At 39.1% G+C, this 13,167-nt stretch overlaps 1 protein-coding gene across 2 annotated transcripts; it reads right to left on the reverse strand.

Moving 5' to 3' along the window:
* Positions 1–8,959: 8,959 nt before the first annotated feature.
* Positions 8,960–11,899, reverse strand: colec11 (collectin sub-family member 11). 2 transcript variants are annotated; one of them, XM_088400522.1, is made up of 7 exons: positions 11,768–11,899; positions 11,287–11,444; positions 11,153–11,224; positions 10,612–10,683; positions 10,323–10,376; positions 10,151–10,246; positions 8,960–9,963 (listed from the first exon to the last, which is right to left on the reverse strand). In XM_088400522.1, the coding sequence occupies exons 2-7, from the start codon at positions 11,417–11,419 to the stop codon at positions 9,572–9,574; spliced, it is 819 nt and encodes a 272-aa protein (XP_088256648.1). In that variant the 5' UTR covers positions 11,420–11,444; positions 11,768–11,899; the 3' UTR covers positions 8,960–9,571. The 2 variants fall into 2 exon arrangements, with proteins under 2 accessions (XP_088256648.1, XP_088256647.1); XM_088400521.1 differs by having other exon boundaries at positions 8,960–9,981.
* Between the last annotated feature and the right edge of the window lie 1,268 nt (positions 11,900–13,167).

Consider the following 13,167-nt stretch of genomic DNA (forward strand, 5'->3'; position numbering starts at 1 on the left):
CCCAGATGTTGGAAGCTGCTTGCAGTTGTGGTGACATGCAATGCGAGGGAGGACCTGCTAATGCAGGGCCGTGTATTAGCAGCCTCTTTATGGGCAGGGGGGGACGCGTGGGTCGCCACTGGTGAGCTACAGCCTGGCTTTACGCTTTGATGCACCTACCCTTGAAAAAGGCCTCCATGAGAAGACACTTCGCGCTCTACAGCTTCCTGGGAAGCTATAAATCAATTTTTCCATATTATCATCTCGTCATATCCAATGCATATGCAGTCTTAATCAGTAAATCTGTCATCCTGCTCTTCTTTTAGTGATATATCAGACTCGTAATACTCTTGCACATATGCAGTAAATCTCAGATAAAGCCCACTTTTTTTTTTTTTTTTTAGTTCTTAAGATGCGGAGAAGTTGAAAACAGTGAAGCTCGTCGCGGGAGGTCGGAATGAATTTCCTCATTCCCCACTGAGGATCTGCAGAAGATCTCGGCCTGATTAATGGCTGTACATTGTCTAATGAGCAGTAATTGAATGGTATAATGCAGTTGGCCCTTGAAACCCAGAGGAGCTGTCTTGTGCTGTCTGTGGAAATGCAAGTGACATTGTCTCCACTTGATTATAGTTGACCTTGCATGCTGAGACGACGGCCTCTACGACGGCCAACGTGATCTTTGGGGAATAGGAGCACAGAAAAGAGCTGAGAGACAAATGATTCGCTTTGGAGAGAGAACAGAAGCCGATCAATGGTGTGGTCAATAGCGGTTTGATTTTTTATCACCAAATTCTTAAGGAAAGGAAGACGATTGATCAAGGCGTCCCCGGTGGAATTGGCATTTCTAACAATATTAATTAAGAAAAAATGCTTAGCTGACTGCTTGATAAATCAGCCAATATGGTTAAATCAAAACAAATGATCAAGTCTGCCCCGATATATTTTCTCAAAGGGTGTGATGTGGAGCAAAACACACCTACACAAGCAACACAGCAGACATCAAATCATTCAGCACAACACAAAAAAGACGGCAAAAAAGTCACACAAAAGGCAGTCGAGTGATTAAAACTTTGAGAAATTTGTCCACGTTTTCTCCCATTGGACATCACCACTTGGCAGCGAGGCCCGAATGCTGAATTGCATTATTTGTTATTTGGCCACAAACATACGGGTCAATATCACCCTCCCCACACACACACACACAGAGTGAAAAGTTGTTCTGAATTAAATACGATAAATCATTTAAAGCTTCAGCAGAAAATATAATCACGTAATTGGATGTGATCATCAATATCTGGTCCAATTTCACAAGTAGGAGGGAATGCGGTTTCAATCTCAAGTCAACGAGTCATAGCGGCACAGTTATCCCTCATTAATATTCACAGCGCTCTTTTCATGATGAGATCGCCGACCAACAGACGGCCTCTCTATGTTTTGCCTCAAAGGGTAAAGAAAGAGAATCAATTTCATTTTATCATGCTTTTGAATTCTCTGAACCGCCATACAAATGTAAAAATAAATTAGCCGCTGTACTTTAATTGAACATGAAAATTGTCTACTCACCCTTTTGATGATGGATGGCTCAAGCGGGTCCACTACACATATGACACTTTTACAATCCGAACGGTCATACAAGTATAAAAAAAAGTCTTGTGGCGTGTCAGGAAGCGAGTTTGATATAGTATATTATTCCATAGCCAATCTGAATCAGCAACATTCATGTAGGACTTAAAGCAATAAGTAATGAACGGAGATATTGATGAGGTCCTTAGCCGGGGTCATAACGGCCCCCCAGAAGTCAATAATTATCCCGATAAGAATATCTTTATTACAAAAGTGCATACAGCAGCAAAATCTTCGCCACACCAAAACATTCCCCCGCGGTGTAATTGCCACCGCTTGGAATTATAGTTTTCATTAAAATGGAATGTTCAAGGTTATTGATTGCTTAAATAAGACTCAATATCTTCTCATTTCAAAGGCGAATGAAATTGCCGGGAATGGTAATATCAGCCAACTGTTGTGTGCATTCATTTCCACGTTAGGCTGCCGCATATTGCCGTCCCTCGAGGATTATCAGAGAGAAATAAGTGTATTTAAATGAGCGTAATTTCAGCCAGGCACAGTCATGCCAAGGCGTCTGGTCGGGTTGAAAGCTCGGTTGTACTTTATCACTGCAAATGTATAAAAAATAATAATAATAATAAAGCACACACTTCAATTACAGGCTCCACACAGAGAGAACAGCCTTCTATGATCATAAACACACATAACACAAGTGTTTTTAAAGCTTGACGCAAAAGTCTCACAGGAAAAGAGTTGAGCAACATTGTGTTTATTACATGATGCTGTCTTTAACGACTTTTTGAGGACCAAAGAAAGAATTCAAAACAAAGCACAGTTTACATTAAGTGTGTTATGTGCACGCAAAAAGATTATAATATGGGATTTGTGTTGACTATAAATGCAAATTGGGCTGTTTTCCTGTCACAGATGCTTAGAAAAAATATATAAACAAGGACAAGAGGGAACTTAGAAGAAACCAAAGTTTCTAACTTGATGAATACAATTGATTGTCATATTTCTGAAACAAAATCCATTTTCATATCTCTGATTGTCAAAGGTTTTAAAAAGATTTATCTGAACAATGGGCAGGTGCACTTTTAACTGCAACACCAGCACTCTTTGCGTCTTTTTCCTTTTGTTCGACATGCTACCCTCTGAGAAAAGTGATTAATCACAATTACCTCATCGGCTGGCAGCCTCCGCCTCTTTCTTCAGAAAGCGTGCATGCTCGCTCCCCTTCAATCTCTCACTGGCTTTCTTGTCTTCTCTCTTTCCATTTCCCCGTTCAACTTCAACAGAGATCAATACCGCTGTTCGGCCATTTTATTTATTTAGACTGGTCCCGAGGACGAAAAAAGGGGATCTCGAACTGGCCCGGCCAGCGTGACCTTTCACTTTGAGGTTGGCTTGTGACAGTGACAGGTCGCTCTCGAGGCAAGTGCTTGTAGAGATACGTCAAACTGCTTTTCTGGTAAACAAACTCCTCGTTGTCTGCGCTTGATTAATAGAAAACACTATTGGACATGAATCTACTTCAGTGGCCTCGAGTCATTTCATTTCAATGGCTTGAGTCCGCAGCTGTCGGATTGAAGCCAGAAGTGATTCATATTTATTTTTATATTGCGGGTAGCAGACTGATCAAATGAAAAGTTGAGACTCTAAAATTGAACAGTCTGTTCTGACAGTTGAATAGAAATTGTCCGTTCCAGGGTCAAACTATTTCCATCGTAAAAATATTTTTGACTATTCATCATTGATTTTGTATTCTTACATTTTCTATGCTGAACTGGACATATTCAACCATAAAATGTAAAAACCTAGAATGACTTGACTTGACCAGAAGACATAACATTTAATTCAAAATACTCACCAAATAGAAAAATTCTTATAATAGATTAACCAATTAAAATATTTGAGTGACTACGAAAACATCTGTACGTAATGTGTGTTATTTGTGGTCGTATGCTTCATTGTGCACAGATGGCGGGAAGAAAAATAAAATACCCATAAACCAACAGCCTCGTATTAGCAGAATCAGGCAAATAAATACACCAATACAGACTATTAGTAATTGGTCTATGTATGTTAAATTAGAAAATTGCAAGTGATCAGCCTCATGAATGCCTTGTGTTATGATGTTTTTATGACCCTTTGTCAGTATGATTCAAAACAGATTACCATTTTCATTCCCGGCATGCGAGGAAAATGAGTGTTTTGTTTTTCCCTTTCACGCAAGTCAGTTAACAAGCCTTTCTGGATAAATATTCAACAAAATGGCCTGATTGACTTCATTTATGATTTAAGTCTGCTCAGCAGTGTTTGAAGTCTTGTTCTGGTTATTAATATTCACCCAAACCTTGTTCTCATTTCAAACAGCAGGGGAGCCATTTCCTATTTGGACTTTAAAGTGTATTGTTGTGATTGAGAAAAATGAAAAAAGACATTTGACTCATGCGGAAGATATAATAATGCAAATAATGACATTTACTGCACATTGACTAGATTAAATAATCCTTACGACTGAATATGTACCCATGTAATGTAATGGGCCATATCTTCAATACCCAAACTAATTGGTCTATTGAGTCTTTTTATTTTCCCCATCTAAAGTTCCCATTAAGTGTGCACCAAATCAACATGGCGATCGAATAAATTTAAAAAGAGATGAGAAAGCTTGAGTGACATTGTAGTCTGCTTTCCTCCTGCTGAGGCATGACCTGAGTGCTGACAGCAAAAGTTGTTTACTTCTCTCCATCATTTATTCTCAACAGTATTTTTCTTACCAGGCCTCTGGCTGTGTTGTCAAGGTCCTCATCTAAAACCAAACAAATTTCAGACAAAAACAGACTAGGACATGCAGTATGTCCTTCCATTTCTCTATGATTCATTATTGATATGTTGCTGGTAATAAAAAAAAAAAGACAAAACACAAGTTGTTCCAACACTCTTTTTAACATTCTCCACTGACCTCCATTTTTCATGCGCTTTGTGGTTCCCCTGTGACTCCTGCACTATCGAATTCATCTGCTTCCAATACATCCTATGTGCAGAACCTATCAATCACCGGGGAGTGTGGCAAACTAATCATTTATTGATGAAACGGGGGTGGAGAGGGGTGGGGGGGTGGCATCTATGAATTCCTAACTGCATTTGTCTTATTTTCCAAGGCAGATCAAACAATGAAAATCCAAACAAGCTTTAAGGAAGCAGACGGTGGTGTGTGTGTGTGTGTTGTGTGTTTTCTGACTGATGTTCAGACAGCAGGGCACACATCTGAATTAAAGCTTCCCTGAAAAGGCAATTTTCTCCTCATCCTCTTTCTTGTAGGTAGAAAGGTGAGCTGCCTTGCAGAGAATAAGAAGCACACACGGACTTAATGTCTTTGCAGCCGCATCGCTCTTTACTGTCGTCCCTGAGCGGACTCGGGGGGGGAGGGGGGGTGGGCATGGTGGGCTTGTGTGGTGTAGTGATCTCAAGCTTCCACCACACTGCACTTGTGGCAGTGAGTGTTTGCAAACTCACTAACACAGTCTTGGGGGGGGGCAGCATTGTCACTACTCACTTGTTTGCTCTCTTTAATGTACAACGCTGTTGATATTCTTTTGAATTCCACGCAGCCGCTGGTGGGCCGAGGAGCAGCAGGGGGGGGGTGAAAACAAGGGAGTGAAGTTTGCTTGGCACGTTGACGAAAAGGATGGGTTGAAATAGAGTTCACGCTTGTATGCTCGGCTGTGTCCATAAGCAGGCGAGATGAAAGACGAGAAGAGTAAGTGGCACTGTCACAGCGGTACAAAGTGATAATTCAATTTCATAACCTCAATTCATGAGTGGAATCAAAATCTGCCTTCACAAGCAGCAAAAAAAAAAAAACGTTCTCCATGTTTACATTTTGCTTTGGGTCTGTTGCAACAACTACTTATGAAACTTATCTAGAACAACTACTGCTAGGTCTTCTCTTCATGGGACAGGATGAGATTACATTCCAAACGGCATCCATCAGGATGGAAACAGCAGCAACGGAGAAGTTGAGGTCATCCACATCTACTGTATGATATCCCGTGGGAGCATTGTGCATCAAGAGGCCCCAAGCATTAGGGAGAAAGTGCAACACTGGAGATACTGGAGGGGTGGACTGAGTAGCAAGTAATCGCTCGTCCTTTCTAGCGTCACAGGAGAGGAGTCAACGAGCGGACACTGTGATATGATAGCCTAGAGGCCTGGAGCTGGTGTGTGTGTGGGTTGTCCAGACCGAGTGGGCCCAGCAGCCTCCAGCTAGCTTGCAAGCTGCGGTATCAGCACGAGCCACTCCTTGGCCCGGTGCTCCTTGGGGAGCAAATGCAATGGCAGCAGTGGGAGATGAAGTTTTCCGCAGGGCACTACTAGTACTAGCATTGTTAAGTTAATGCTTTACCAGCTGTTGTTATATATATTTAGAAACGATTATTTTTATACATCTCATAAGATTGTCCAACTGAATCCGATTCAATCACTCGATCATGTTTTTGATTTGCAGAATTCTAATATGCTCATATGTTGCATTCACTTGCTGTACGGCAATACTAAATAAAACATGTTGCCCGATTATGAAGAAATATTTGGCAAGCCACTCTTAATTCTTACAAATTATGATGCCCAATCATTCAACTTCCGCAGTAACTCGTTTTAATCAGCAAAGAGTCGCCGTTTCGCTAATGCCGCTCAGCACTTATCGCTGTTTATCAGAACCACATCATGAACTTCGCTCCTATTTCTAATTAACCTTAATGCTCAGTGACTGAATGGCAGGCCAATTCTCTACCAGACTGAAAGATGAGACTCATTTTTAACTTAAAACACACAGTGAAGTTTTTCCAGTGAGTTATGCATCTGCATTGTACGGCAATCCGTTAGATTAAGGATAAGAACTGAAGCCAAAGAGCTTTATCAAAAGATATACTTAATTTGTGCATTACAGGAAAGAACTAAGTCAGCATTGTACACTCAGCGGGAACATTGTGTGCTGGATGATGTCATCATTGCACCGAGCAGTCCCGTAACGGCTCTGCTGCAGATGTCCAATTGAGCAGCTCACATGCAGTTCCCCCCCACACGCTGCAGGCAAGGTTAAATTTTACACATCCTATGTGGGTACATTTTAAAGCATCTTTTTATAGGCATTTCCAAGCAGACTGCTTTTGCTTTGCGAGGTCAAACTGAAATTAATGATGGAGATGACCCCGTTAACGGACGATATAACAGGTGACAGATCGAAATGAGGAGGGCCGTGATCTTTTTTAGCCACCTCTGAGGGTCTTGTTAAGTGGTCACATCATGTTTACAGATATTCATAAGGGATCATTGAGGGGATTCACATGTGGCACCATCAGGTCTGCTGGATGAGTTATGCTCAGGGTCGGTCGGGTTGGTGGCGGCTAACCGCAGCTATATCGTTGTCTTTGTCTTCACCTAGTGGTATTACAAGAAAGAGCAAGACTTTCATTTCTATTTGCACAAAACTATGTAACCCTCTTTGAAATACTGTACTTAATTGCAGAATATTTTATGATATATAATATTGAGTGGTGAGCTAGGCCCTCAATTATATATTGTTTCTATTTTATGTTTTGATTAATTGTATTTATTATTTCTCGGTACGCCAGAAAATGTTGATTGATCTAAGTCAGGGGAGTCAAACTGATTTTTATCACAGTGATACCAAATAAAATCGTCTTATATTAATGCATATACACAACAAATAGATGGATTACTAGTTTTGAAATCAGAGCTAAGATTTTCTTCAATTATTGTTCAAATTATTCTAAAAAAGGTAAAAGCAATCTTTCAAAATCTCAACATTATTTATTGCACAGGCAAATAAAAAATGATGGTACTGATTTTAGCAAGAATCATGGGAGTTGACATGATTTGATCTCGCGGGCCATATAGAATGATATGGCGGGCTGGATCTGGCCCCCAGGCCTTGGGTTTGACACCTATGGTCCGAGTGAAGACACCTGTGTTAAGTGAAGACACCTATGTTAATTAAGTGGGCGTGTTTAATAAACAGCCCTCCTGCACGCAGTTGTAGTAGTTGCAGTGAATGGTGAGTTAACAGAGCTGATTTCTTTCTTTCATTTATTTTATTTTATTTTATTTTCCTGCTGGCTACTCTGCCAACAGTAGTTGTATATTTCTGTGTATTGGCTTGATAAAGGCATGTTTGTTTGGGTTTAACCAAAATAATGAGCTCAAGCAAAGCAGCCAAAATATTTTCATAATATGCATGAACTGTATTGCAAATCTATGTGATTATAAAAAGGTGTCAATTGATGCATGCCTCAATTTTCTCTGTGTGAGAAATTGGCATGTACCTCAGCATGGTCATCTTTCACGGTTACAAGTTAGAACCATCACACGTCAAGCGACACCCAGATCTGCTGAGTGTGCATGTTCTCGTCACCATACAAACCTCATATGGATTCCAAGTTGTCCACTGTGTACTTAATCATAATATGAATGCAATATTTTGTTTTTCACACTGAGGAGTTGTGCTTTGGGTGAAATTGATCCGTGCACGAGTCCCGCCGCATTTGATCAAGTGGGCCAACGTGACTCTCGTGGGATTACCCATCAAAGTGGAACCTAACAGTAACTCAGTGCCTCCCACAGACAGTGATGGATTGCAATTGCACTCGTCCACATGTACCACATGTGGGGAAATGTTAATCGAAATACTGGGTAGACACACTAGAAACGCTTGTCACGTATCACACAAGCAAAAAAGTCACGTCATGAGAAGCCAAATTATGCTCAAGTCGAGTTTGACACCCAATTCTCATGTGATAACTTTCCCAACAACAACAAATATAACAAAATTGTCTGTTATGTCTTCTTCTTGGCATTTTTATTGTGGCAAATGATTTGGAATGTAAATCAAAACACAACTTTTTGCTCTTCTTGTCCAGAAACAACGTGAACTTTAAAAGTAGTCATTGCTACTTTACCTTACGATCATGGCTTTTTTTTTTTTTGTCACAATTTATACGTTTTTAAACAGTACATATACTTATTATAAAGGTAACAGGAGATTGTACAAACGATGGCTTTTAATTAGTTTGTGTCAAACAGTTCTTGGTCAATTAAATGCATAATTCATCTTAGCATTAATTATTCATTTCTTAAGGGAGTGAAGCTGTGCTTTATTAGGACTGCATCATGCATATTCAAATTCATTTTTTTCTTAGAGGGGTCAGTAGGATACCTCAGCAGGGACATCCACGCTAAAAAAAACAGCAGCAGCGGAGATGCAAAGTATTATGAATTATTATTAATGAGACAACTAAACAAAATATCCTTTAAAACAGGAAATCCCACACACACCAAAGCGTGTGACCTCTTGTTTTTGTCACTCTTCAATTAATACACGGTCAAATTGTTAGTATATTTTTATTCTTCATATTATTATTATTATTTAAAAACAAAAAGAATCAGAAAAATAAATACTTTCTAAGTTTGAAAAGATAATTGATATTTAGAAAACATGGTACAATATTTTTCAATCCAGTAACTTGAGCATTGTCATTTCCATATCGACTTTAATCATCACTGAGTGAATATATATTTTAAAAGGAACCAGCAGTCTCATTTTAGGTTTCAATATTAACAGCTACTCTTTTATGATTGTTTGTCACAACATTTTGCCTTTAAATAAGAAGCAGATAATTTATTTTTACACTTGTATGAGCATGCATTTTCTGTACAGTATACTGTACAGCAAGTTTTTATTATGGGGCAATTATTTCCTATGGGTGAAGAAGTATTATTAACAATGTCCTTGTGTTAACAAAATGGTTTGACATTAGAATGGGTTATTTCTATTTCCTTAATTTTCTATGGGAAAAACTATCAACCATGTGTAAACCAACTACTAAATAATGAATTTATAATACCGTTCAAAAGTTTATCCGTATTATAAAGTGGTACTAAATTTTTTTGCCTAATTTTAACAATGCAAGTCTTATCATCCATTTTTTCTAATGGCAACTCAGATAACATCCTTGTTAAATTCACAAATAAAAAACATCGTCGGGTGGCATGCAACATCCGTCCACTCTCCAGAAGCCACCATCTCAACGCAATCCTCATCGTCATAAGCATTATTGGGTTCACCTTTTCTCCATTTACTGAAGGTGGACATGGGAGAGCGTTCCACGTAGGTGAACACTCCTTCCACGTCCAGGTCGTGAACGCCAATGTAGACTCTGCTTAGACCCTCTTCAGTGATGTAGCCCGCCAAGGCCGTGTTGGCGTTCTCATCCTTGGGCATGGCTAGATGCCCTCCCCTCATCTGGCAATAGCGTTCGGCATCCGAGTAACGTTTCTCCTCCTTCACCAGCAGATACACCTTACTGTCTGTCTCTTTTATGCCAGCGACAGCTGCGGGGGAGGGCAGTGCTGAAAAATGAGCACTTGTATTTCTATAAATTTCACATTTGACATGGCCTACATTTGTTGACGAGTGAAGTAATAAAGAAACCTTTTAGGATCAACGGTAAATACGGTGCACATACACAAAAGCACGTATACACACAAAAGTCAAGGTCAGGAAAACACAAAATCTTACCATTTTTGATGAACTTCAAGTCTGAAGATAGCTGAGCCACAACGATGTCCATTTCGCCAATCATCTTTCTTATTGGTGAGCATTCACATGGGATGCCTAATGAGCCCAATTATCGTATATTATCAACATTTGGTTTTAAAAACTCAACCCTGTGGCAATTACTATTTGATACCTGGCTCTCCATCTGGGCCTTTCGGTCCTGGATCCCCCATGTCCCCCTTTATGCCTGTAAATATATGTCAACATTATTAATTGTCCAAAGCAGTCCTTCTAAAATAATGGTGCAGGCATGGTACAATGCCAAGTACATGTGACCCCAGGGAATATTTTTTTATGGAGGCCGTACAAGAATAAAGTGCAATTCCACATCCGCTACAGTAGCTGACAGTGGTGCTGTCATTGTCAAAGTACACACAGTGGGCTCAAGTAGAAATAAACTTTGTGAAGTATGAATCACTGACCTTTTACTCCACTAGGTCCCACTTTTCCGTGATGTCCCATAATACCTTTCTGTCCTTTAAGCCCAGGTTGACCTGAAATTGAGGGGTCATAGAAAAAAGTATTAGTTCATGACAAACATTTGCCCGATACACACTTCTATAGAACTAACTCATTCAGATCCCGAGTGGGCTCAAGCCTATCTCAGTACTCGGAGAAAACCTACACAGGCAAGACGTCCTAACCACTACAATATATCACATCTCATTTTTTTTCAGCTCTCATTCACCCCCAATGTCGATTCCTACCTGGAATGGAAGCAAACAAATTTTGTACGTCTGTAATGAGCTTGAGCATGGTCCACTTCTCATTAAAGCCTTCAGTAAACATGTCTACTGCTTTGGATTGTGTGGGTCATTTCTCATCCAAATGTAAACACTTGACCAGCTCTGATTAGCTTGACACACAACACATCAACAACCCGAGCAATGTGATCTTTAGCCCATTTTTGTGTGTTTGCACAAAATAACTAAGTATATATTTCCGAGAATGGCAAAATTATACCAATTTGTCCCGGTGGGCCCACTCTTCCTGGTCTCCCAGGGGCTCCCTTTGGTCCTTTCTCTCCCGGTTCTCCTGTTGAGACAATCAAAATAATAAGAAGCAAACTAAAATGTGTCGAGGCTTTTACATTTTACCTTTGAGGCCAGGGACGAGGATCTGAATAGTGCACGTCTCCTCTGGTAGCTGTTGTCCTTCTGATGTTTGTAACGTCAATAAAGTCACTATATACATGGCAAGGAATAATTGTACGTGCTTCTGTCCTTTCATTATTGTACATGGACGATGTAGTAGGCTGTTAAGGTGGGAAGTATTAATTATTCAAACAGAAATTATTACATTTTTAATAGACGGAAAATAAGCTATAATGATGCACTTTAAGTCATAGAGATTGTGTACCATAAAATCTGTCTTCAAAAAAATACATTATAATAATACAATGGAACACAACTATATGGATACCAGATTGCGCTAGTGTAGCTATTTTTGTGACCAGTGAACCCCAAATGTAGTTCTCATCATTTTAAACTATTTAAAAAATATGCTAGAATATATCAAATATTAAAATTCCCGCTACTACCATATACTATAATTGTTGAGAATTATAAAATGGCTCACCTCTAGATATATTTTTTTCCAGTCCAATGTAGAGCGTACAAGCAGCTTGGCAGCGTATTGGTCAGCTTAAAAAGATGTGAAGAAGTTCCTAACACTAGCGTAAAGGAATGTTGGGGTTTGGACATTCATAAACACAGATAACGTTGGGCTCCGCAGATAATTGGCTGGGAAAGTTGCCGAGTGATTGACAAGAAGAGTGTTGGGTGGGAGGTGACTAAATGGTCACTGAACCTCAAAACTTAGTCGGGCCTAAAAAGTGTATTTTTCTGAATATCAAGGATTCAATAGTACTTTTAGCTATGTAACTCCCTCAGGGTCATGAGCCTGTCCACCTGATGGAGGTATTGTCCAAGTAAACATAAATGGGTCCTGAAAAATTAAATATTGTCTTGAATTTTTCACATTATATGCATTTTAAGTAACAGTCATGTAAATTCTAATATTGCAATTTATGATTGTTTGACTTGATAAAAACATATATATCAAATATAACAAAATACCAATGTAGGAAAAATATATTTGAATGTGTTTGAATATTAATACTGCATTTGGAAATGCTGTTACAATACTTTTGTTCTTAAAATGTTTTACAACATTCAAAGTGGAATTTAAAATTGAAAATGGTCAAGCTAGTGCCTCCATGCTGTTGTCCAGTCACAGTAATGAGATACGGGCCAAACCTGACGTATCACGTATCCGAATTAGATCCACAAACCCAGCGGTGGCTTTCAAAAGGTGGATTGAGTGTCTCCTTCAAAAATCCTCCTAAAGGTTTTAGGTGACATACTGTTAAAGTATTCATGACTCTCAAGGCAACATTTGCCGTCTTTTCATTGCAATTGGGCTTCAATTTTGCTCCCATTTAGTCTTTTATAGAAGAGATTATAAATTTGAAGTGTATAGTTACATGAGGTGAGTTGGATAGTCAAGATAGTTCTATAAGAAAATGGTTAAACCTTGGAATGAAAAAAAAATCAGATATTTAGACTAATAAAAACAACAAGGAAAATCTTATTGGTATGTACACCCCTCAGTTAATATTTGAACCTCAGATAGTGAAAGCAACAACAACAAAAATCATCACACCCCCAAATGTGAGTATGAACCAGTGGCCAACAGTGAGTTTGACTTACTCAGTGAAGTTAATCAACCTCTTAATAGCAATCATATCATGTTGCAAAAGAACAAATATAAATCGTATATGTGCCATTAAATAAGAAAGAGGCATTTCACATATTTGAAGATGAAACCATATTACCATACTAATATATATTGTTTTCATGTTCCTTGCACCAAGAAAAAAAATCTCTTTGAATCTAGAAAATAATTAAATTATGATCATTTTAAAGATAACAGATGTGGCAACAACAATAAGGTTGCTATCTATGTCTCGGCGGAAT

The sequence above is a fragment of the Syngnathus floridae genome, chromosome 16, assembly GCF_059516105.1.
Source record: "Syngnathus floridae isolate MCC-2025c chromosome 16, RoL_Sflo_1.0, whole genome shotgun sequence".
Taxonomy (NCBI): domain Eukaryota; kingdom Metazoa; phylum Chordata; class Actinopteri; order Syngnathiformes; family Syngnathidae; genus Syngnathus; species Syngnathus floridae.